Consider the following 26,452-nt stretch of genomic DNA (forward strand, 5'->3'; position numbering starts at 1 on the left):
ATGCGTGCGTGCGTGCGTGTGCGTGTGTTCGTGAGTGTGCGTGTGCGTGTGTGTCTGCGTGCGTGTGATTGAGAGCCATGAGAGCCGGAGAGACATCTGACTCAATTTCCCAGCAGGCACTGCGGGGATGACGAGGGGGGGGGGGAGGGAGGGAGGGAGGGGGGGGGGGACTCGATTCAGCCAATCGTCTTCTTGAATACGCGGAACTCTGAAAGAAGAGGGAAGTTCAGTTTGTTTCCGTCGCGGGACGAACGCCTGGCTTCTGGTCTGAAGACAGACCTCATGAATGGAAGAAGCTGACTTCTGCTCTGCGAAGATTCAAATGTGACGCGTGCACGTCTTGTGTACATGTAAGTCCACATTTGAAGCTACATTAGTTGACATGTATACGACTGCAGAGTGATTCACGTTAACCTGCTAAGACCTGAAGTGACGGTTGTAAAGAAGCACGAGGTTAACGGGAGTTAATTTGAGTCGTGACGTAACTCGACACGAGATAACAAGTTGTTTGGTATCTCGAACTGATTCTGATGCTTCAGCAACATTCATTGTAATTGCAGTATGGAGCAAATACTGGCATCCTGTGGTGGGTTGTAGTTGTTGCATCGCAAACGTGTGCGTGCGTGTGTGCGTGTGTGTGTGCGTGTGTGTGTGCGTGTGTGTGTGCGTGTGTGTGTGCGTGTGTGTGTGTGTGTGTGTGTGTGTGTGTGTGTGTGTGTGTGTGTGTGTGTGTGTGTGTGTGTGTGTGTGTGTGTGTGTGTGTGTGTGTGTGTGTGTGTGTGTGTGTGTGTGTGTGTGTGTGTGTGTGTGTGTGTGTGTGTGTGTGTGTGTGTGTGTGTGTGTGTGTGTGTGTGTGTGTGTGTGTGTGTGTGTGTGTGTGTGTGTGTGTGTGTGTGTGTGTGTGTGTGTGTGTGTGTGTGTGTGTGTGTGTGTGTGTGTGTGTGTGTGTGTGTGTGTGTGTGTGTGTGTGTGTGTGTGTGTGTGTGTGTGTGTGTGTGTCGTAACTCTGTAAACCTTTTTAAAATACATTATTCAAATGTGAAGGTCGGGGAATAACTGATTCAGAAGTTGAATCAACAAAGATTGTCAATTAACTGTTAAAAAAAAAGAAAGAAGTAATTTAATGAAACTCATGTCAAAACACTTTCAAGTTTCCTGGATAGACAACAAATCCGGACAGGCCACCTCGGGCTTTGGGAAGCTGTGAGGAGTAGAGAAATGTCTTTCAAGGAGTTAGTGGAAAGACATTTTTCCATCAAACCATTCAATGACTCTTCAGGCGCTGCCCTGTATTGATGCGCTTGTACTGTTCATGTTTCCCCACTGATTTATTCAGGTGTGTATTGTCAGCACGTGGCAAATGTTGCCTTATTGGAGAGAAAGGATGACTAAAAACGTTTTATAATTACATTAGCACACATTAGTTTAACAAAACTGTTCCTTTTATTGAGACAACTTGTTCTCTCATTTAATCCCTGAATTCTTAAATAACAAACTGGGGTACAAATTTGTAGAAAGTGATGTTAAACTGATTTGATTATACTGAAATAATGTCAACAATCTCATAATTGGAACAGCAAACTCACTTTTACCCAAAGTCCACAAGCTTAGTTTAACAAATCTTCAAAGATAATATTTGACCAGTCACATCTCGTTCCTGCTCCAGAATGTGTTCAGCCAACACCAAGGCCGCTGTAGAGTATGTTTATGTTTATGTGCATGTACATGTTTTTATTTTTTGCCTGAATGACATGCATTTGCGGCAACAAAGTTGTGTAAGTCCAGCATATATTCCTGTGTATTCATATAATAGTCTGTAGGCGATAGAGGTTATGGGTGATACTAGGTATTCGGCATGCAATTCTTTTCCCCCTCTGCTTTACTAAAAACTGAGCCCTCAACAAAAGTCAACAAGAGGCGTTTGTTCCTAATTTGGTTGAGCTTTTTTTTTTTTTCTCCCTGAAAATGAGTATTTATATATTCACATCAGTGAGGGGCTTTCCAGCCGAGATGATGGCAAGACATTAAACAAATCGTGTGTAACGAGGTAATCATAAAACACAGACGTGTCATTATGGCAAGAAAGAACAACACACACACACACACACACACACACACACACACACTATTCTGAGGCTGCATACATACGCAAAGCACATCCTCACCCACACTTTTTGCTCTCCGTCAGCATAAAAGGTGTGTGTTTGTGTGATTGACTGGTTTTAAAAGTATGATTGTTACATTGTGGTAATAAGAGTTTAACACAAGGTTACCACAATATGCTTTCATTTATTTTCCACTTATTATGACTTCCATCATATTATCCACTTCTGCTCTAATAGAAAATGGGGGATGGTGTCGACCACACAAGCACATTATAAAGTAGAGCCCAACAATTTGATTGACAGGTTGATGTTATTGACTGATGTTGGTTTATCAAGATGTATTTTGGTGTATACGTAAAGTACAGAAATTACACACTGTACAGTGCTGTTGCATAGGTTGTATTTACATTTTTTTAATGTTTGTAATTATTTACACGTAACATAAATGGAATTATGTTATGTATTTGTTGTGCACTTATTTGTTATTTCAGATTCAGTAGCAATCGTTTTAGGTAAGAATGTGTTACCTCTCGACTTTTATCCCATGAAAAGTCACAAAAAAACATCCCTAATATGCCTATAATTCATGAATTTAATCATATGTTTTGTGTAAGGCTGTTTACATAAATTTATTGTTTTGTTAATGTCACTATAACAGCACCACTGTCACTTTACCATGTCGTTTTGTCCCCAAATGCTCTTTTTAAATTAAATCCTTATTTAAGTTATGCACCTCTTACTGTCTATACTTATCTGTATTTATTTCTGTCTGTCTAATCTGCTGCAACAACAGAACTTCCCCTCTGGGGATCAATAAATAGGGTGTCTTATCTTATTTGAATGGCATTTTATAGGGTAACGTGCCCAATAATTTATAAAATAGTTTGAGATTCAATGTTTTTCTTTAAAACACAATGATAATAATTATCATTATATAATATAGTAACAATCACAATTAATATATTTTCGATTTAGTTTGTAGATAATGACCGTGACACTCACTAAAGTCAAAAGTGCCCTGTACGTTTTAGTTTTTTTCCTTGACAAGGAAAGATGATAAGATATTTGTAGCCTTAAACACGGACTTGATCTTTGTGTCACTTGGGATCTTGTTTAGGTCTTCAGTCCATTCACCTGGACAAATAGCAGAATGTCTCAGCTGCAGCCTCCGATCCAGCTCCGACTCGCTGCAGAGCCCCTGCTGGACGTCCAGGAGATGCGGTTCTGGCTGGACAAAGCAGTGGCGTGGGGCCAGGCCGACCGCCCGGACACTCAGAAAGACACCGCCCTGCACTTGAGCAGACTGAGGGATTTCCTCCAGCAACTGCTCACACTTATCAACAACGTGGTGAGCATGTCCTTATATTCCTGACAGATATGCATACATACACTCTTTTTGCCCAGATGCCTGTTAAGTTTAATAAAATGGTCCGTATCTACTAAGAGTTTTACAGTCTTGACACATCACCAAAAGAAATAAATTAGATCAGTTGAATCGGTTACGCCAAAACAGCCGCCCAAAGTTAATTTAAACACCAGCACGTCTAGTGCTCACACACACACACACACACACACACACAGACAAACATGCAAACGCACACGCTCACTCTCTGTCCAAGCCGGGGCATGAACAGCGAGTCCAGCGTTGGTAGGGTCCTGCTAACAGAGGCTGCTCTGTGCTGTGCAGAGGCCGTGCATGTCTGCCTGGCAGTGCTACAGTGTTGAGTTAGTCAGGTAATAGTCGCATTGGGACCTCCAGCGCTAACCTAATGTATCCAAATGTCAGGTCTAGCAAATTTGGGAAAGGGGGCCGAGGACTCGAGGGGTGCAGTGAGATTTTAGTGTTACCACGTCCTTGCCTCCGCCCTCCAGCTCTTTTCCCTTGGCACTTTCTGCTTTTGATAAACAGAATTCCCTCACATATACTCTCCCTTTTTCTCACGTAAGGATCTTTTTCTTGTTAGTACCATAGTCACGGTGCTCTTGAGGGTTTTCATTTGTGATTCTCTCCAACCCATAGTGTAACACTCTGGTGATAGTTAGTCTGTCTGTGTCTCTGTCTGTCTTACTTTGTTCTTCCTCTCCACTTCAGCCACTGGCCTTATATTTTTTATAGATCAATGGCTGTTATTTGTATCTGTCTGTCTCCTTCTCTGCTAGCATTATTCCGGGTAAACGTCATGCAGAGGTGTCAGCATGTGTAGGATGGTGGAGCGGATACAAAGACAGGAAAAAAAAGAATGGTATAGCTTAATTGGGTTGAAATCATTTTTACTGGCTGCGGGCTCATAAAAGTCCAGCTGAAGATAGCCTGCTTCTTGGCAGCACGCTGCATCCTTTGATGACTTAACAACTTTCCTGTGGCTTATGGCCTAAGATGAGAAATACGTCTAGTTATGATTAATTTCCAGGTTAACGCTCGGTTCGAAAAGTGGAGGAAATTTCCTATTTCAAAATTGCACAAAACGTATTTTGATAGGTTCTTGGAAATGTTGCTTATTTTCTCTCTTACTGAGAGTTTGATCGATACCATTCTCATATCTGTTTGTTTAATATGAGGCCGTCTGGCTTAGCTTAGAATAGCATAAAGATGTGCAACAGAGAAACAGCTCGGCTGGCTCCGTCCAAATGAAATGCACCTCGCAGCACCTCTACAGTTCACTAACTAACATGTTCTATCCAGCCCGGTTAGTGTGAACAAAAAGTGTGAAATGGCTATTTGCCATTTTAAGTGGGGTTATATGTCCGGGCGCAGTAACTTCCTCCAGTCTTTTTATCACCATGAGGTTGTCATGCAAACAATGGACATTTCCGAAAGTCACTTTGCCCGGACAATAAATGGTCCCGCACTACCCCATAAAATCACAAATTGACTTGGCCCTGAACCCCGATCTAAGTAATTTAATACTAAATATCTGCGTACTTTAAAAAAGGCCTATATTATGCTGGACAATTGAATAGCTCTCCATTGCATTAAGAGCAAAATAGACTGCATCCTAGCTGTTTAATATGTTCTATTTTTATGTTTCTTGCAAAATAGCCTAAAATAACAAACCCTCCCTGTGATCCTTTTCAGCCTCGTCCCGTTGCCTGAATGAACTGTACTTGGTTGAGGGTTCCATTTTAGTTTGAGAATAGCTGGTTCCCCTTAAAAGTCAGCTCACTTTGAGTGAGCCTCCGTACGGCGTATTTTATGTGCTCGCCATAGTAACTTATGGCTATTTGATTTTAGTGCTACACTGAAGGTGGTTCATGGACGTCAGTGTTTCCTCACCCAGATACATCGTCTTGTCCCAAAGCCCATTTCTTTTAAGGACGATGTTGCATGGCTGTGGTGGCCCACGGCAGTCGGTGATGATTTCTTTCGTTGCGATTGCCGATTCTTATTAAAAGTCACAAAGCTTCAGTAAAGTTCTTATTGTACCGGTAAATGAATGTGCATTTTCAGTTGCATCACCAACGCACACATGCACATGTATACCCGCACACAGCGTTTACCATGTGTTGTGGGATTGATAGGAAGGCAGAGTGTGAGGGCTGTTTTCCAGACAGCATCGGTGGTGTTTTGGGGGCACAGAGAAACCCTACATATGGCCTATTACCACTCTGCTTCCCATTAATGGTGATCTCATCCACTCGAGTGCGTCAAGTTAATCTCCTTGTCTGTCTGGTGCTGGTTTTGAACGTATAGGCCGAATGTTAACTCAACATCTTCCTTTTATCCGATGCTACAGTTGGGCGTCTCCATGAGTGCTCAGTGCTCTCTGATCATCTTTGATGAATGGTGCTTCATGCAAGAATGATGCGTGTTGGCAGCGCAACAATTTTTCTCATATCTTTATTTCTTCTCTGCAATTCTTAAACCTTTCTTTTTCTGTTTCTTCTTCCCTTTTTGCTGTCCTCTTACTTCTTCTCATAAATACAACATAGAAATTGCAACAATTTTCTGTGAGGCTGATGGGATGATGAGCCCAAGGGGAAGACATGGGACAAGAAGAGGGAAATATTTTGAAGTCCATCAGAAAACATGTTTTTTTTTGTGGGTCTATCTGCATCAAAGCTGTTCTCTTCAGTTCAATTAGCTCACAGGTGAAATGCATGATATAATCCTAAAATATGGGATGAATACTGACTAATATTGTAAATGTGCATGATTCATGATGCACACATGTGCATACTTGCTTGTAAATTTAAGTAATACGTCACCTCTTTGATCTGCTTTCTGTATATCCCACTCCATCTTATTGTAAAAATTATGTGTCGAATGCCAAAAAACAACAACAATGTAATACACCAAGAAAAGTAATGAGATAAAACAAACTTCTATTTTTTTACAGAGTTATTCTGTATATAAAATGAGTTTAAAAGTCTTCATCCAGGCATTTGTCTCAGTCTCCAACTTGATTTGAATAGTTTTCAGAACTGTGGAAGCACAAATAATGTCACGTTCTTTTCTGACGAATGCCATCTTTCGTTGACATGAGTGCAAACCTTCGAAGTTCTCCCACTACACCGAGTTGGGGTTGACGGATTCGTCTGGCGACACGAAACGTCGGTTTCTTGGTTAAAAAGCAATTGAGCCAGTGAGCGACGCGGAGGGGATTAATAACCTAGCGAGTCGTAGTTTGGTTTTACTTTGCGCCGCTCTACGTTTAAAACCCCTGCTAAGCCAAGAGCGCAAGAGCGTCGACTTTAAATGCCGTTAGATTCGTGTGGATACGTTGGTCTCTAGTCATAGGTTACAAAACAAAATGTCCCCAACTGAGAAATCTGTTAGTGAAGGAATGTGAGATGGAAGATTGAAAATGACTCCTGTCGGATATCAGGCAAAGGTTTAGTCATATTAAACTAGAAACAACAAATGAGTTGGTTGTCGTTCTACGAGTTTTAATGATCACCTTCTGTTTGGCTCTGGTTTAAATAAGTGTGCGTGTGACTTGTTCCGGTCTTGTTTTTCCACATAGGTCCTTGATTGTGCTGTTTTTAGTATTTATTATTATTATTTATTTAATCACACTCATATTACTGTACACCAAATCTTGTTTTTCTCATTGGTTTCAGCGACATATTATTATATTAAGCATTGTGACAACTATCTGGTAAATTATAATATGTTCAAAAAACTGAAACGTATAGATACTCAGGATTTAAGGGCTATTCACGTTCCTTAATACAGTGTTTAGTGTTTGCCCAGACTGGAAACCTTCTGGATCTTTTAATTGGCTGTGAGGTGAAATTAATCACATGGTCTGTTGTTTGTACTGGATTAAGAAGCACAGACACACACATACTTAAACGATCACAGTATAGCCCCCTCGACCAGAGACCCTGTTGGTGTTGTGGCACGCAGGGTTGCTAGGTAAAAAGGATAAAACAAAGGAGGATGAAACAGGCGAGGAGGTGCAACTATCTATAATGCAGTCAAACCATAACGGAAGGAGATTTCGTTTTTTGGATTGGTTCCACTTGTGTAATGTTTGACTACCAGATGAGGAAAAAACAGATGACTGTATATGTCCCTTCATCTCCGAGAACTAACCCACTTAAGTTATTAGTCCAAGCTACGCAGCTCAAAGGTGTAAGAGTGTAAAACATGTTGACTATTAAATCCATTTTCTCCTTCCTACCTGTTGCCGTCCCCAAGAGCTCCACAACAGAGACCATGAAGAGGCTGCCCCTCCTCGGCCAGTTTCTTGGCCGACTCTGCTGGAACCCGTATGTCACTGCCGATGGTGAGTGCACCTCGGGAAATAAACTTTAACTCTGTATTGGGGAATGGTGGATGGATCAGGTCCATCGTAATAATAGTCTCTTTACAAGCAAGTCATTTGGATGCTTATAATCTGTGTAAAAGGGGTGTTATATTAAATCAGAAATCCACCATCCATTGTGTCTTGCTGTCTGCAGCTACGGGCAGGAGGCTGTTGTTCCAGTGTCTGTGGGGACTGTACTCGGAGCTTCCAGGCAATGCTGTGGAAACAAAGGCTAACCAGTGGATACGGGTATGGACTGGACTCTCTCTACCGCTGTCGATAGAGAAGTTAGATGGAAGGGAGTTGGGTAGACTTAGAATATTGATTATTTAAAAAATATATATAAATAATGGTTGAACCAAAGTGGTTCGCGATTGCTTTTACATGCCACTTTCTATCTGAGATTCATTTCATCTTTGCGCTGTGCAGTAACTGAACATTTTTTTTCTGAACTGCATTTCCTTTTTATCTCACCAGTTTTAGATTCAGGATCAAGTAGAAATAGGGCTTTAGCAGCCAGATTTCCCTTTGTGGGTTGATGCGTCAAACATAAACCAAAACATCCCTGCTGTTTATGGTTGGACCTCAAATGCATTGTCGTTCCCTATCTCGCTTAACCCTAATTTTCTGTCATCTCTTTAATCACTCTAACACATGTACGATTCCTTAAAAACACTGCTAACAAGAAGGAATAGGGCTGAGCATCATTCTTAATATATTTCTAACAGTGTCGATAGAACACCTCAGTTTTACAAGCGACCAAAATGTTGCGCTCAGCCTAAGAAATAGTGCGAGAAGCTCGGACATCCTTAGGGAGCTCCTAGTAGAGCCGATGCTCCTTCGCATTGAAAGGGGCCAGGTGAGGTGTTTGGGGCATCTGATGGTCAGGAGGCCTTGACTCTTCCCTTTGGAGGTTTTCCAGGCACGTCCAACTAACATGTTTGAGAGCTTATATATCTCCTGGGCTTCCCCAGGAAGAGCTAGAGAACGTTGATGGGCAGAGGGACGTCTGGAATACCCCGTTAAGCCTGCTGTCCTTGCAACCTGGCCCGATTATGTGGAAGACACTGGATGGAAGAATGGAGTATGCTAAATGTTTTAAAATGTCTATAGTTAATACAACTTACTCAGTATTATGTTTTCTGATAAAGAAACATTGTCAATTGTGATGCCAAATAATGTCATCCGTCCTGGCTGCAGGTCATTTGGATCCACCTCGTGGGGTTAGACAGAGATTAAACACGTAATCATGAGGGAAGCTGGAATATGTGGAGATAAAAACTACATTTGTCCATTGAATGCCCTCTTCATCATTTTCAGATATGATCTGTTTATGTCCTATTTAGATTCGGAAAGACTGGGCGTACAGACTGATTATCATCCCTTAAATACCCCAACAAAAAATAAATCTGTCTTCGTATGCCTTTGGGCTGCTGAAGAGATTTTCTGTCTAATTTAATTTTAATAGGAGTTTTCTCGCCAGCCTTCTGTTTCTCCTCTCCGATGGGACATGAATGATGAATGAGGTAGATTGGGTCTGTTATTCTGAGCCTTTTGTGCCCAAAACTGGAAAATATATTTTGAAAGCAAATTAGAATTGACTGTTTCACTACCCCTTGTCAGCAGAGAAGGATCCGCCTTTATATTATGGTTAGTTGATCGTACTCGCTGTGTTTTCATGGCGCGCACACTCTTTCAAAGGGAGGGAAAGAGGACAGAGGGAAGAAAAGATTCTGCAATTCTCAACTTTGAGAGGGTCCGCACAGATGGCTTATGATAAACAATGTGAACTTTCACATTTCTGCCAGGTTAGCTGTGTTTGTATTCTTTTGATTAATTTCTCATCTAATAAAACATCTTGCTAATTAAAACAGTGCCTTGAAAGTAAACCTTGAATTTGCCAGATGGTCTTTGACCCATAAGAGGGGAAGCGAAGTGCATATGTGTATGGTTATGTTTGTGTCTGTTTGTGTGGGCATATGTCCGTATATAGTATGCATGTCTATGTGCAAGTGGGGATGGTGTACAGATTTACCTTTACATTAATATATTGTTATTAATCAGGGAAAGGGGATGTATCATTATGTTGGGGTACCTTCAATCCCCCCCAAACGCTGCATATGAAGCCATTTTTACCTTACTAATTTCTGCTGGAAGGAGGTGATCGTGGTTGGAGGGAAGATTTTCTTAGATTAGGCAGCGGGTTTGGCGACAGTACAAACTTTGCTACGATTGTGAACGGTGTACTTTCTCAAATAGAAGGAGAACCATGACAAAATAACTGAGATAAAACTCTTTAAAAGTCTCAAACTATATTTCCAACGTCGTAGTTTATTGTAGCCGAATGCTCGCGATACAGCACTGACGGACCGAGTCAAAGGAAAGGGTTCACTAAAATGGCGCGCAGGACCGGATGAAAGTGTACAATACGCTCATAGCAAACTGTGCAGCGTCTCCTCGTTCTGCATCTCATCTTCTCCGAAGAAGCTTCATCTCAAGCCACAAGTGACAGGAATGGCGGGAAGCACACAAACAAAACACTACAACCTATTCCCCACCGCAGCTCATCCCGTCTGGGGGAGCGGTGCAGATGTATGGTTTGAAGACAGAGCTGGTCTGCCTCTGTGTCTCTCCCCGTGTCTGCGTTGTGTTGGACTGCCGGTCCTGGAATGCAGAATGCAGCCTGCTTTCTGTTAGCCCTGTCTGATCGAGCTCCCCAGCAGTGTTTTCCTGCTGCCTTCTTAATAGACTGAGGGTCTTGTGCTAAGTGGCACCTAAATACTGTAATTTTGTGCATGTGCTCGCATACGCATGTGGGTATTTGTGCAAAAACATGTGCTGCGCTGCTACTGTATGTATACTGTTAGAAGCCACATGTATTTGTCCTCCTTAAATGACGATAACGTTGCACATATGAGTATTTTGCCTTGTTTCGCCGTCCCGTCTTTCGTTGACCCCCCCTCCCCGTCTGCCTCTCCTCTCCACATCTGAGTTTGATGAATGCCGGGTACAGCCACAAAGATGCAGGCTATGTCAGATAGTCATTAGCTCGATCGGTCTGTTTCTCTACATCCTGCGCTAGCAGCGGGACCACACAGTGCTGCAGCAAAATGGTTTCAAATCTTTAAAGGAGATGACAGATCAAGTAAAGCACCAGAGTGTGATATTAGAGGGCCGGAGGACGGCTGGTTTGATACCTTAATCTTGGACTTGTATCTTTCCTGACTCAAACAGGGTGAACCACAGGTAGGCCCCGGAGCTTCTGTGGCAGCGTTAGTGTTTGGAAACATATTTTGGACCGCTCACATTGGCTGCTGCGCTCTGTGTTTTAATGTGGAGATGAAAGTCTCTTTGTGACAATTATGGTTCCCCTTCATCCTTTGGTGTCCTCTTGGGTGGCATTCCTCTTTCAGTAAATCTGACTTACTTGAAAGTATTCATGTTTCTGCCTTTTTTACGTTTTTTTTCTTCCTTTTTAATGTTCAATGTTTTTGGAAAATATGCATATTTCTCATAAAATAAAACCTTTTACTTAGCTGCCATAAATCTGTGAGCGTTGTCTCGTGAGTTTCGCCGCAACTGTAAGTAGACGCTGCACAGATGCTGGGCGGGCAGTTTAACTGTTTGTTTATGTCATTTTTTAACTTTGGAGAGAGCCAAGCTAGCCGTTTCCCACCGCTACCACTTTTCCATACTTAACATAACATAAGTTAAGTCTTTGAATAAGCCGGTATCCCAAATTGTCAAACTATTCCTTGAGTATTACAGTTTTTTCGTTGTACTTGTCTGATGCCATTTGGACCCTTTGCTTTTATTTCAAAGCACAATGTGTGATTTAAATCCACAAAGGAGAGCCCTAACCACCTAAACCACAAGACAAGACAAAATCAGAACTGAAAACAGCCATCACGCCCAGATTATGGTGTCATGCTTCAACTTCAATCAAAACAAAGTTTGTGTGAGTGTTTTTGCGTTACGTAAACCTCTTTGATTATGTATTTTTTAAATGCCTCACATTCGTGAGGTCAAAAGATTATAGATTTGATTTAGCACTGTTTGAAATATCACTTTTCTTTGTGGTAAATGTGGTATTCTTTTTCCCACATTTCATCGCTTCTCTGTTTGTCTCTGTTGTTTTGACCCTCTGAGGCTATACTCGAGACTTTCATTGGTTTTCGGAGAATTCAATCACAGCTCAGTAATTGTTAACAGGCACTCATCAAAACAAACCCATCTATGACTTGTGCATTTATCTCCATGCTCTGTTTTTATTTTAGATTTAAGGAGGTATCAGTTCTTTGGCAGCAGCCTCTGTCCAAGACCCCAAAGCCAGCTCGGTTGCTGTCTTTTTTATGAAAGAAAAATGACTTGACCTGAAGTATTTGCCATCTATCTATTCATTTGCCCTTCATCACATTCCCCCCCCCACCCCATGCTCTGAATGCAGCCATCATACGGTGTCCCAGTCTCTCTCTGCCATTCCTTCTAACCAGTCCTTCCCTCTCATATCCCCTGCCCCACTGTTCCTCCTCACCAAGGGTGGAATAAGTGTGATTGGTTTTGTATGTACTCAATGTGCAGAGTTTGAGGGTGCTCAGATGGAAGCGATTGGGGTTATTTTGTCAGACTATGTAGAGGGTAAGCATCTTAGCGTGCTGTAAAGCCTGGTAAAAGAAACCACAGAGCTCCCCACAGTGCTCCTGGTATTTTTTTTTTTTTTTTACCCCATCCCTTTTTTTAACCATATTGTGCCACTCTCGTTCTCTTTCTCTGCTCGTTGTGTGTTGACATCCTTTTATCTGCAGTTTGAAAGGGATTTGTTCTTTCTTAGTCTACTCTTAGTGGTGTGGCTTTTTTTCCCTGTTTTCGGTTCATTGAAGTTGTAAAAACAGATGCGTGCTGAAGATGTGAGGCCTTGGCTCTTTCTGTTGGATCACACTTCCCAACTTGTACCAGTGAATCGGCCTCTTGTGATCCAATAGAGAGGGCTGCTTCTAGAGTCCGAATCAATCTATAATTCAAAGCAACACTGCTGAGGGCTTTCATCACACCTCTGAGTGAATGTTGATGAAAGCAAACCTCGCCAAGCATACAGATTGTTTATCATAAGTAAATGCTGTGTGGCATTTTTGTTGTTATTTCTAAGCAACACATTTGTTGAGAAAAAACATCCCTCAAGTTTGAGAGCCACTCTTGTCGGATTATGACTTACAGTACGAGTCTCGTGTTCCCTCCTTTTTTTCCTTAATTATGACTCTTTCACAGACGAGATCAGCAGAGTTTATGAGTCTAGTTTTATCAGTGTATGATGAGGCCCCTTCTGAAAAATGCTTGTAAAACACCAAGGCCCTCTCTAACAAAGAATGTTCATTTTTGAAGTTGCTCATATGCCGTCCATACATTCTCACTTACCGAAATGCTTTTCCTCCACTCATGTGGTTCAAATGATGTGACGCCAACAGAGTCATCCTATATTCCAGAACCTCATTAGCTTTGATGTTGTGAATCTAGGGGTTTGGGCAGATTGCATTAAAGTATATTATAGTCTGTTATAGATATACATATAACGTGCCAATAATCACCTGCACATTATGTTACCTGCCCTCCCCCAGAAGGTGCTGTGTCAGCTTGCTACGGAGGAAGACGATGCTCCAGCGCAGGCATTGATGAAGCAAATTGGCGTTCCACCTGAAGAGTACCATCTTGGAGTTCTGAGAAAGGTATTGTTTTTTTTTCTGTTTCATTCTTACCAGCATTGATAAATACTGTAATTGATGTCAGCATTCATGCCAGTTGTGCTCTTTCCTGCATTTCAGATGGTGGCACTGCTGCAGGAAAACATTGGGAAGAGCTGCAGTTCTTTGGGCGACATTAATCAGAGGTACAGCACAGAAGAGAGAACACGGACTGCCACTTACAGTTATAAAAAATATTCGTCACAGTTTCCCAGATCCCGAGGTGATGTCAAATGGCAAATCCTCACGTTTAAAAAGCTTTAAAAAACAGATCTTTTATGCCTCTTCGGCTGTATAAAGTAGGCCATTGATGATACAGAGTTTGTCTATATTACTCTGTGCAGGTGTTCATGCGACAGCATTCTGGCCACATCAGAAGCCTGCGTCCCCCTGGTCACGTGTCCTGAGGCTGCTCCTCTCATTGGTGCACTGCTGCAGCTGCCAGGGACTTGTGTCAGGGCAGCACTGAGTGAAGACTTCCTGGATGCTGTGAGCTCCGCCTACTCCAGGTAGGCACACTGCGTTCTTGTTTGGGCTGTAAAATATGTTTTCTGGAAGTTTTTTTCTATTAAGTTGTGTCCAAACAGGTATATTTATATACACTACTTATATCTTAGATGCGATGATAATGCCATTGCTGTTTTTTGTTTTGCGTTTTTAGCCAATGCTTGTTGTTGGAGGAGCAGGCTGTGGTCTCTCTGTGGTATCACAACCTGTCCAGCCTGGAGGAGGCCGTGCTCAGTCTGCTGGAGTGTGCTCTCACCACCTCGGGGTCAGATCCTCACAAGCAACTGGAACAGTCATTGCTGGTGAGTCATTTTCTGTAATGAGGACTCTCTAAAATCACAACTCTGAAAGGATAAAGTCATGTATTTCTGTGTTAGATATGACCAGATTTCCCAAAAACACGTTATGTCTACATTTAATCAGCAGATAAACACTGAATGGGTCCTTTTCACAGCAGCACTTACGATATGTCTAAAAGGCTGCTTTGAAATTTGTTTAATCCTGCAAGTAAAAATGATCGCTTTTCTTGATTCAGAGTATAATCCATGAAATGTGACAAATGTGTGACGTAACGGCCATCACCGTTCCTCAGAGCGCAGGATGACGTATTAAAATTGCCGTTTGTTTCAAACCAGCGTGGCGATGACTTGGCATGTGCGCCGTGGAACGCATGATTTAAATAAATACATTTGACCTAATGTACCTCCATGCACGGCTACTTTGACAACATCATTATGGGAAGGAAGAAGTCCATCACAGCCAACCAGAACATTCTTTGGCATTTTCCTGAATTGGAAGCATTGTTGATTAATTAGTGACACATTGCTGTTGGTAAATGGTTTTGCTCTGTACCTAGTTTGTCTCATCTGCCCTGAATTAGGCTGTAGAGTCTCACATTGGAAATCACTGCACGCTCCATATGTTTTAATGTTCCCTTTGAACTAATTTGTAAACTGTGAAATCAAACAGTGTGACGATAATGCCTCCTCATTTATTGTGGGGTATTGTTATGTATGCATAGTACTTGGAAGCATTCCTTTGCTTTTTGGTGGATCTTTATTGACTGTTTTTGCCTCGCTAACTCACCCCCTTGGCTTCGCTCTGCTTGCGTCCCACATCATTTGGCGATCTCTGTAGTGCATCTCACATCATTTGGCTTGTGTGTACTTAATTCTTGTCACTTGAGCCCTTGGTCACTCCTCACTTCATATAACCTTTAACTTAAGAGCATGCTGTGTTTAAAAGTCAGAAGTGATTTTTGATTCATAGGTTGTTTTTGATTGTCCTCATGCAATTAGAAAATACCAGCAGTGTTTGGTGTTCTTTTCACTTGGCCACCAAGGGTTGCTTTTTATCCCACAATAACTGAGAACATGTTAGTCATATTAGGGATATCAATGAATAATTCAATGTGTCACTGGAACTAAACAATACAAGAGATCTCGGATGAAGCACTTAAATGCAGATGCAACAATTTACAAAATGAGGCCTATCCATTGAGTAGGCATGGCACAAAAGAAGCCGAGGGGAGATAAATCTAAGTAGACATCTGTGCCATGCACTGCAATACCCCTGAATACAATTCTATTTACCTGGATTACCCACTGCCTTTGGTTGATGTCATTGAAACTTTGTGGAAAAACCAGAGTTTACCTGGCAGGCAGTTTGCCTTGTGTTAACTTCAGTAACGTTTGTCAGTTGTGATACAAACAAATTGTTTTCCCAGAGTGATGGTCCACTTGAGCTGTGTACGTAACGGACTAGCAATGGCCACGTTTTTTCCGTTCAGGAACTGTTCTCAATATAGGATTGGAATACACTGGTGGACATGTGAATGGTTTACTAACACTGCATGAAGAAGAATATGTCTGCCTGATTGCACTTGAGGAGCCACAATGTTGGAGAGAGGAGTTCTGTAAACAGTCTTTGTTTACCCTCTCATCCATCTCTGACTGACCTCTGTTTTTATCACCTTGCTGGTTCACACGCACATGTGAACCCTCACACATGCCTCCAGCCGCCATGCTTTGTTTATGAAATTGCATCTGGTATAGTGTGTCTGCCGTTAAGAGGGTGGGAGGCATACGTTTAGGTTTCACTTAGCCTTCAGGTTGTTTGGAAGTCAGATGCGCGCTTCACATGTGTCTCCGTGTATACGAGTCTCCGTTGGTGTACACGTGTACAAGAGCAACACAACAAAAAACAAGAGGTGTGTGTGAGCTGACTGGCTTGTGTCTCCTCTCGCCTCCCTTTCACTCACTTGTTCAAACTCCAATCAAAATCGTGAGACATGAAATAAGGCTCACATTCCTCGTTTTGGCTTGCCCCACCGCTCTGTGATCCAGTGAGAGACAAAGGCCCAATAACAATAAACACTCACTTCCTGGGCCTTACTACAAAAAACAGGATGTTTGTTGTGTGCTGTAATTGACCCTCCTTGAAGTGTTAGTGGTAAGGTATGGAGGAGGATGCTAAAGAAACCCATCTGTTTTCACTGGGGGGTGCATGGAGTTTGTACGCACGCATAAAACGCTGGCATGCAAGAATTACACTGACACCCATAAAACCTATGCCGGCGTACATGTACGGCACCGTTTGTTTGATTAATACTGTTTTCTGGCCCCAGTGGAGAAAAAAAGAAACGAGACACGTGAAAACTGAAGATGAAAGCACTTGATTTGTATGTCGTAATGTTGTAATGACACCATATAAACACTGGGTGGGGTTGTTTGTTCTTATTTACCTCACTAAGACTCTAATTGGTCTTTTACTCTGGCACTTTTACAATTACATCTGCAGTTCAGTGTGTGCTTGGACTAGTTTGGAAACGGTCTTCAACACACTTTACAGAAGCAGGTTGAAGGTCATTTTTCGCCTTGATGTCCCAAAAGTATTGTAATATACATTTTACTACATTATTAACACAGATGGAAGTTTTTATAGCTAAGTCGAATATTTGGAAAGCTTACTCACAACTGATTCTGGTGGTCCTTTTAATCTCTCTTCGACTGCATAACAAAGAAAGTAGGCTACTTGTGCCCCTCCTATAGTGAAACGTATGCCCCTATATGAGAGTGTTGGGGGTGAGAGGGAGAATAATTGGGACTAGAAGATATATAAACGTGCAGCTGTTACATGTTTATGCTTGGGCGTTTTAGAAAGTGTTGAATCTAAAACACATGATGTGTGTGTGTGTCTGACAGTGGTAAACTGGTTAATGGGGACAGAGTGAGAACAGGGAGGAACTGTGACTCATTGAAGATTTGTAGATGATGCAATAGGGACACCAAGTGGTCAATATTTGGTGGTTCATGATTTGAGTTATAATGGGATAGATAGGTTTCAACGTATGCTTTCTATAGTTTCTGGATTCTAAGTGTAGGCCTTTAATGTCTTTGAAGCAATGCAATTTTACAAAGTTTAAAAATTGTGTTTTTGTGTGTTTCAGCCCAAAGCCTGTGCTCAGCACTGCTCTATGTTCTTGGTTGTAAACGACATCTTCAGGTGAGGGCTGGTGTGTCACTTTAAGGTTGTAGTGATTCTCATGTGTGTGTGTAAGTGTGTATTTTTGTGTGACCATAATTGTTTGCGGGTCCCACAGGTCCATCCTTAAGCAAGCCGAAGGGAAAGAGTCTGTTAAGTATTTCATCCAAGCCTTCACCAGCTGTTTCCTCAGGGAACGGGCACTGCAGCAGCAGGTAGGCCTCGACTTCTCATCCAAAGATCCATAAATATTTGGTTTCTTTCAGGGCTGCAACTAACGATCTTTTTTCATTATCCATTAGCCTTCCCATTTTGTGTTATTTGTTAATTTTGTTGATTGACTAATTAATCTAATTAGTTTTTAAAATATGTAGTTTTTTTATTTATATTTACTTATGAATATATAATATCCATTGATTATTGTATTGAGAGACACAAAAATCCATGTTTTCTTGTCACTTTGTGTGCGCAAACCGGTGATATTGAAGTCCACTGTGGCGTCTACGTTTCCAACTGCATGTGGTCATCAAGATGCTACAGTTTTAATGCTACGACTGATAGCTTTTGTCAAACATATTCCTCTTTAGTACTCACCTTTCGTACTTTACCACAGAATCTCATTATTCTTATGCACCATCTTTGCCGAGAGTAAAAGGATGGTTACTTTTATTATGCCGCAGGCATAGAGGCACACACAGGGCGATGAACAATTACCTCCTGTCTGCAGGCAAAATCACTTAACATTTGATTAATCCTCCGCGCCATTATCACTTCATCTCGTGCCGAGAGCGTACTCCACTTACTACACACACCACGGTTCACACCTCTGCCTCATAGACGAGAAATCCAAATGGCTTTTAAAGCATCAATTTGTGGGTAATAACTTTTGTATATATATAACACCGGCAATGTGTGCAAACCTGTGGGAGCTGTTCCACTGATGTGCCACTATGGATTCATCAACTTTCCCCCACAGATTCTCTCAGATATACATGAGTCTGTTGTCTATCCTGTGTGACTGTAGGGAACCTTCTGGCACTCACATGTGAGCCGTTACTGTCAAAAGGCCAGAAAACATGTGTTACGACGTAGGATTTATGTATTACCCGCTGACCGGTTTTGTGAATATAGCTTAACTCCTTTCCCCCTATTAACCAGTAGATGGCAGTGCTATAGTGTATTTACAGTGGAATCGGTTTTAATGGCTGTAGTCACACTGCACTAAACGCTACCTATTACACGCTACATTACACATTAGCACCTACTGTATCACTGTTACACAGACTCCCATTCAAAATGCTATTTTTCAGGCTTTCAGAGCACAGCGGTGTATGAGATATCATGGTAAATGTGATTTACAGTTATGAAGCTGAGGAAAATGTGCGCTTTGTGTTGTTTCAGATGAGGGTATCTTTGAAGGCCATGTTCCCACAGTCACCTTCGAGTCTGCTGCTTCCTCTCTTGACCCGCCCATCAGGTCAGTGTATACATACACACTTATCTGTGTGTGTGTCTAGATATTTGACTTTGACACAATGTACAAAACCCTGCATTGTGAGAAATGGTCTTTTTGGGTATTCTTTAACTGTGTGTCAACAAAGCCTTCCTGCTGCAGAGTGAATGGACTCTTGTGTGTCTTGTTCTTGCGAATCAATTTTAGTTAGTCAGCAACTGTGTTAACTCTTTTATGTTGGATATCAAAGTTGAAATAATGTCGAACAGAAGTTATGCTTTGTGTCGTTACTAATATCAAATCCATAGAGACGTTTAACGAGTTATTTTATTACAAGATGCTTGTGAATAACTGAAACTGTTGATTGTCTTATACAAACACACTAATGCCCCTGATTATTATTATTTAGAAGAATATATTTGCTCTATACTGAATATGTATAGGAATCTATACTGTTGAACCGATGCATAGGTGAGTGCAGGGAAACAGTGAAGCAGTGCTTATCAGTGTGTGCCCAGACTGGCCAGGAATGGTGTGTGTGTGTGTGTGTGTGTGTGTGTGTGTGTGTGTGTGTGTGTGTGTGTGTGTGTGTGTGTGTGTGTGTGTGTGTGTGTGTGTGTGTGTGTGTGTGTGTGTGTGTGTGTGTGTGTGTGTGTGTGTGTGTGTGTGTGTGTGTGTGTGTGTGTGTGTGTGTGTGTGTGTGTGTGTGTGTGTGTGTGTGTGTGTGTGTGTGTGTGTGTGTGTGTGTGTGTGTGTGTGTGTGTGTGTGTGTGTGTGTGTGTGTGTGTGTGTGTGTGTGTGTGTGTGTGTGTGTGTGTGTGTGTGTGTGTGTGTGTGTGTGTGTGTGTGTGTGTGTGTGTGTGTGTGTGTGTGTGTGTGTGTGTGTGTGTGTGTGTGTGTGTGTGTGTGTGTGTGTGTGTGCGCGGTGAGGAGTAGAAGATTTGAGGTCTTATCGTGATTTGTGCTTCCTTCTAAATTAAGACAGCATGGCATTGTTGAAATATAGCTTGCGGTGGGGGGAATCAAGATATCGTTCAAGTTTATTTGTTAACCTGAACATTAGGTTTGTGGTTCGGGTGTATTTTTTGACAGAACAATGTGACAAGCACCACGCCGGCCCTTTAAACACTGGTTTATATAACACGATTGCTGGAAAACGGAAAAATGTATTTGCAAGTGATTGCAAATTATCCAGTTCTGCTTGGAAAATCGATATGTCTAACATTTGGAAAATTGTCTATTAAAGTTATTTCACTCGCAAAACCTTTTGAGTCTCATATTTGTTCTTGTTTTCTGGATCGTAACATTCGGGGAGACTATGGAGAAGGACTTTCAGTTGGCTTTAAATACGTTGTGGCTAATCTACTCACAAAGGGAAAGCAGGACTTGGCTCAGGCTGTGTGCTGCAGGTTAGGACCGGGGATATTGTCGAGCTGTGGAAAGAGTACTTTGAGGAACTCCTGAACCCAACCAACAAGGAGGCAAAGACTCGAAGGCTCAAGGGAAGACCCATCTGCACCCAGTTAAAAAAACTCCTCGATGGCTCTGAGAGGCTGAAGGCTCTTGGGTATCGTTGGGCTGTCTTGGCTGACACGCATCACCAGTGTGGCGTGGAGGTCGGGGACCTTGCCTGTGCAGTGGCAGAAGTGGGTGGACGTTCCCATTTCCAAAAAGGGGTGACAGGAGAGTGTACTCCAATTGTCACACTGCTCAGCCTCCCCGGGAAAGTGTATTCTCGGTGCTTGAAAGGAGGCTCCGACCGATTGTCCAACCTCAGATCCAGGAGGAGGCGATATGTGGACACAGTGGACCAGCTCTCTGGCAGGGCTGTTTGAGGGGCCGTGGGAGTTTGCACGTCCAGTCTACACGTGTTTTGTGGCCCCGCCGACTCCTGTGGGGGTTTACTGGGTACATTGGTCTTTGCTATGAGCCATCCAGTCCTTGTGTAATCAAAGTGAGAGCTGTGTCCCTGTACTCGGCACAAAGACAAACGCATCCCCAGTGGGGGTCCGGGGTGTGGTTCGGGCATCTGATCACCATGCCTCCTGAGCGCTTCACTTTTTTCCAGATACGTCCAACTAATACAGAGAATATATATGTGTGTCTTGTCTGGCTTGGGAACCCCTCAGGGTCCCCCATTAAATGCTGGAAAATCTTGCTGGGGGTGGCGCCTGGAATACTCTGCTAGGCCTGCTGTCCCCACAATCCGGCCCAGGATACACAGAAAAGATAATGGATTGAAACGCAAATTGTAACATAAAGCTGAATCAGGCTGAATCTCTCCCTCCCCCCCTCGCTAAGGGTGGTATCAATCTTCTTATTCAGCTCTCACCAAATTAATGTATTCCCATAATTCTGAAATTCTCTGAAAGAATACTACCTGACTTTATATGTGCTACAAGTAATCATTATGTCTGTATATGTGAATGTGTTTTTGCAGAGATGCCTCAGGAGGCCTGGAGACATCACCTGAACTGGCTCAGCGGCTCATTACAGAGACTGACAGAGGAGGGAGAGGAGGGAGACGGAGACAACAGCGCTAGCACCAGATTAGCGTGAGAAAGGCTTGCAGAGGGAATGTGTTAATGTGTGTCTACATCTACCACCTTACTGAGTGCCTGTGCGGCGTTCTTATTTCCATTAACTGCTGTTGAGGGGGTGGTTAGTCAGATATTTTCCCCTTGCATCACAGCAGAGAGGCCCTGGTGCAATGCAGTGTTGGAAAAGAGTGAGAAAAGGAATGCACAAATATTAAACTAGAGAAAGTGGTTGTACAGATTTAGAGGGAAAGAGGATAGCAGATGCAGATGAAAGGCAGTCGATGTCCGCGAGATGGAGACGGCTGACTTAATACGCTCCTGCTGCGCTTTTTTTAACGGGGCTCGTTATTCCCACCACTGCTCCATTCTCCATGAAGGATTCCCAAAACATTGTTCCGAGCCAACTGTGAAAAAGTAGTATGTTGTGTTGCTCTGAGCGAGGATGCAGCTGCTAGTGCTCTGCAGGAGGGTGCTGCCGTTCGGATTTTGGGAAAAGATGGTTGATGAGGAAGAGATGATGATGATGATGGTGAAATTCGATAGAGATCCTTATCGCTCTTCTAATTTGAAGTCAGTGTCACATGTTTCAGCTGGGTGGCTCTGTTTCACTCTGTTGCAGCTCCATCTTGCAATCTTCAAAAAAGCACACTTTTTACAGTAATATGCAACACTAGTTTAATTATTTATTAATATGCTACATGTAATTAGTCCTCATGTCTCTAAATTGTGAGAGAATAGTGAAAAATGACCACTGATTCCCAGAGCCCAAATTGACGCATCTTCAAATTACGTGATTTTTTTCTTTCTACCAAAAGTCCAAACCTGTATATTCTGTAAGCTGAGAAGAAAAGATAAAAAGCTATGCAGTTAGGAAGCTACAACCAAAATGAAGAATAAGAAACCATTGGGCTCAACCAAAGATAAAAAAGGAGGGAGTTTGAATACACCCAAATCTATCAGATTTCTATTCAGACGACCAGATAATATTTGTCATCTAGGCTGTTGTACTTTGAGATGTTACTTGAGTGCTATAAAAGCATTAAAATTGATAATTTTTTTAATTTGATGAAATATCACCAGTGGAATCACAGCTGCCCCTCAGTGTGATAACACCTGGGAACAAATGATGAGATTCACTATCTAATTCTGAAATGTAGATCTGTGTGGAAGCTCTGATTCTCTTTGATCGTCTATTGTTTGGGTCAGCGGGGCAGGACCAACTTTGTGGCTCATTCATGAAGCTATTATGATGTAAATGACCCCAGATAGCCTGTTATATTAGATGGTTTCTGGGGCACACTAGAAAAAACAAATCATTTCCCGACAATTTTGCAGCATGGTTGAGTTTCATAGACAATTTGTCAAAATGTATTAAAATATCTCAACTTGGGTGTAATTTACTTTGATGATGATTATCGCGTGCAAATTGGGTCAGGAATTAGAGAAGGACAGAGTTGTACATATCCATACACATACCTTGGTAAGCTGGGGAGTGGCAGGCTGTTTAGGAGCTAAATGAAACCTCCCAAATCGGTTCATAGTTTATATTGTTTTTGTTCATAGCACACTGAACTAATAACTTGAAGTATAATGCTTTTGTTTTTAATCTGCCATTAAAAATGAACATTGATTTACTTCTACATCTACTTCCATAGTTGTCATCCCTATCTGCAGATTAAGTTTGCTCAGTTGTCATGGAGATGTATAACATACAGTATCAGGTCACATGAAACTCCAACTGTTGACGAAGGCCACAAGTGTGTACACTTAATAATGCTGCAGTGCTCCATGCTCAAGACTGAATTCTTAAGCTCAAGATAATTGGTTTTTTTTTAGTGACGCTGGTATTGTTTTCACCATGTGGGGCTGTGTGTGAGTGGACAAGGGGACGAAGGGGCCATTGGTCCCCTTGAGCCCTTATGTTTTCATAAGGATGGGACGAAGGGGCCATTGGTCCCCTTGAGCCCTTATGTTTTCATAAGGATGGGACGGAGGGGCCATTGGTCCCCTTGAGCCCTTATGTTTTCATAAGGATGGGACGGAGGGGCCATTGGTCCCCTTGAGCCCTTATGTTTTCATAAGGATGGGACGGAGGGGCCATTGGTCCCCTTGAGCCCTTATGTTTTCATAAGGATGGGACGGAGGGGCCATTGGTCCCCTTGAGACCTTATGTTTTCATAAGGATGGGACGGAGGGGCCATGAAAATATGTCCTCTGCTGCAGTGTCATTTATCCATGCACCAGCACAAGGAAATCTTTCATATCCCAAGATGCCGAGAGGAAGTACTCGGACAGCCCTCTACTTTAATGTTGAGCACTGTTTCTGCTCCTGTCCTGTAGGAGGTACCACAAAGTGTTCGAGTCCTGGTTCCTGCTGGTTCAGTGTGCCCACTGGGTGCAAGTGGCTGTCCAGCTGCTGGTGACATCGGAGCCCGAGGACCGTGGCCCCCTTTTGTGGCTGCTTATCTTCTACCACCACCCCACTAACCGGGGGCACCACAGAGCACGGCAGCTGGTAAGATGTTTACGAGAGAACATATTTAAACGTTATACCTGCTAAACGTTAACCTGTTTTTAACAACGTGTTATCATTGTCAATGCGAGCTGTACTGACTGGCCGAGCTTTGTTAGATATGACTTGAGAAGGACTCAGACAGTCTGCCTAAAGCACGTGCGGTGTCATAACAATGTGGAGGGTCTGCTCTCTGTTATTGGATTACCATTGTAACGAATACAGAGACAGAAGAATAACACTTAAAAAAATTATGGTTGATCTGAGTAAGAGAGAATGAGACGGCGGCAGAGAGAGAGACGGATACAGATGAGGGAGGGGAGCCGGGTGAAGAGGGTGATGTGTATTGATTTCTCACTGAGTGTCTGGCCAGCTGGCCCGAGTTTCATCTCCCTGTCTCCGGTTTGTCCGCCTCCTCTCAAAACCCGGGGAGACGCGCTGTCGTCGGCGCCGTCTCCACCATTACGATCAACTCGCAGGGGGTTGACTTTGTTAATTATTTGTGAATTACTAATCTATTGTTTTTTTATTGGTACGACAGATACTTAGAGCAATGCTTCTTGATTCCAGTGTGGTCCATACACGGACGATCCGTCAGCTGACATGAGGTTATTGTGTAATCTGTGTTTCCAGGTCCACGGCAAAGAAGCATGGGACCAGCTACACTCCCTGTTCTTGACCTCAGCTCGTCCTCTCCCTGTTGACCGCCTGCAGCCATTGGTCGCTCTGCTGTCACCACAATCTCAGCAACCATCGCTGTCTCCGTTATTGATCCTCAACCTGGTCGTCAACTGTGCTGTTTTTCTACAGCAAACCCTGAGTGCATCAACAGAACTGATACAGACGGTGAGGAAACAAGCTTTTCTTCCCCAAAATGTGTTTTCAGTAATGTCAATTTTGTATTTATTCAAATGACTCAAACAACATACTTTGCTTTGGTTTTTTTCATGGCAGAAAAAAACCCCGAAACCTCAAGTTGGCTAAATATTAGTTGAGTTGCACATAGAATATTATTTATTACTCAGACTTTGATTCCTAAATTTGTGTTGTCTCACAAAAATATTGTATTCCATTATTTAGATGGCTATACATTACATATCTAGAATGATATAGTTTACTATTGAATTTGATATTATAATATATCACAAATAACGAGTCCCTTGTCTTTTTGAACAATAAGCAATATGGTTTTCTTTTGTCTTTTGTGTGTGTGTGTGTGTGTGTGTGTGTGTGTGTGTGTGTGTGTGTGTGTGTGTGTGTGTGTGTATCTCCACGTGTGTGTGTGTGTGTGTGTGTCTCCATGTGTGTGTGTCCAGGTTGTGGACCGGTCTGGTCTGGTTGATGAGGCAGAGTGTGTTCTCAGCTCACTGGAGTTCAGACTAAACGAAGATAACTGCTTATCAAGCGACACTAAAAGAGTTCATCTCAGGATCCACGCACTTCAAAACACACTAACACGTATGCATGCAGCATCACGGCCTGCCGAGAACTAAGCACGCACAGACACACACACACACACACACACACTGACAAACTCACACTCTAAAATAGGTGAGAATGCATACACATGCACATTAATTCATAAAACCACACAGCAGTGAGTTCATCCTCAGCTCAGGTTTTTTTTTCCAAGGCACCTTTGCAGAATGTCAAATAGCCAGACTCTCGTGAAGACATGCTGCGGTGCAATGACAGGAGTGTGTCAAAACAGCACAGCAAGCACAGATTATGTGGAGAGGCTACAATTATACGCACACACACACACACACACACCTTCATGGCCCACAAGGACACTTGAACGGTGACGGATTGCACTGCAAAGAAGCAGCGGCTCCCACAATGTGTCGGAGTCCTCCCATTCATAATTGTCTCACATGTACTTCCTTCACGTTACACATGCTGACTAAAAGACATTTATGTTTGGAGGACAGGAAAACCAAACGCCAGTTATCTTTGTGTGATTTGTGTTCCAATGTTAAATTGTGTAATGTTTATAAGAAATGTAAATGTAAATATTAATGTCTTTGTGCATTTTCTATTGCTTCATTATTTATACAGATGGAGAATGACTCCTTTTTTGTGTTATCGATAATATGTCTCTACATATCAACCTTTTATGAGTACTGATTGACTACTGCATGAGCTGTAAAGAAAGAGAAACTAATGCATACTATATATTAACATTTCTTGTGCTGGCATCGTGCAGGATGTTTGATATTGTGTTTTCTATTTGGTACATAATGTACTTGTAATGCGTGTAATTTGTAAACAGATTTGATTTCCACCTTTTTAAAAGTAAATATTGGAGTAATTACTTGAGTACTAGGGAAATGTCTTTTCTCCTTCAATAGATGTTGTACGTCA

General features: G+C 42.4%; 1 protein-coding gene across 2 annotated transcripts; it reads left to right on the top strand.

Moving 5' to 3' along the window:
* Positions 1-208: 208 nt before the first annotated feature.
* On the top strand, positions 209-26,408 carry fancc (FA complementation group C). 2 transcript variants are annotated; one of them, XM_034542640.1, is made up of 15 exons: positions 209-350; positions 3,223-3,453; positions 7,750-7,837; positions 8,013-8,107; positions 13,471-13,578; positions 13,675-13,739; positions 13,938-14,102; positions 14,255-14,402; positions 17,549-17,604; positions 17,702-17,798; positions 18,985-19,060; positions 21,477-21,591; positions 23,917-24,091; positions 24,722-24,934; positions 25,405-26,408. In XM_034542640.1, exons 2-15 carry the CDS (start codon positions 3,256-3,258, stop codon positions 25,579-25,581), a joined length of 1,776 nt encoding a protein of 591 aa, XP_034398531.1. In that variant the 5' UTR covers positions 209-350; positions 3,223-3,255; the 3' UTR covers positions 25,582-26,408. The 2 variants fall into 2 exon arrangements, with proteins under 2 accessions (XP_034398531.1, XP_034398532.1); XM_034542641.1 differs by lacking the exons at positions 7,750-7,837; positions 8,013-8,107.
* The last annotated feature ends 44 nt before the right edge of the window (positions 26,409-26,452 follow it).

The sequence above is a fragment of the Cyclopterus lumpus genome, chromosome 9 (assembly GCF_009769545.1).
Source record: "Cyclopterus lumpus isolate fCycLum1 chromosome 9, fCycLum1.pri, whole genome shotgun sequence".
Taxonomy (NCBI): Eukaryota; Metazoa; Chordata; class Actinopteri; order Perciformes; family Cyclopteridae; genus Cyclopterus; species Cyclopterus lumpus.

What these genes read in the sequence shown, in the direction of transcription:
- fancc (XM_034542640.1), top strand. Translation starts at nt 3,256, where the DNA reads ATGTCTCAGCTGCAGCCTCCGATCCAGCTCCGACTCGCTGCAGAGCCC. An exon ending in ATCTTGGAGTTCTGAGAAAG is followed by an intron (nt 13,579 to 13,674) that starts GTATTGTTTTTT and finishes CCTGCATTTCAG; the next exon opens with ATGGTGGCACTGCTGCAGGA. An exon ending in AGCGCTAGCACCAGATTAGC is followed by an intron (nt 21,592 to 23,916) that starts GTGAGAAAGGCT and finishes CCTGTCCTGTAG; the next exon opens with GAGGTACCACAAAGTGTTCG.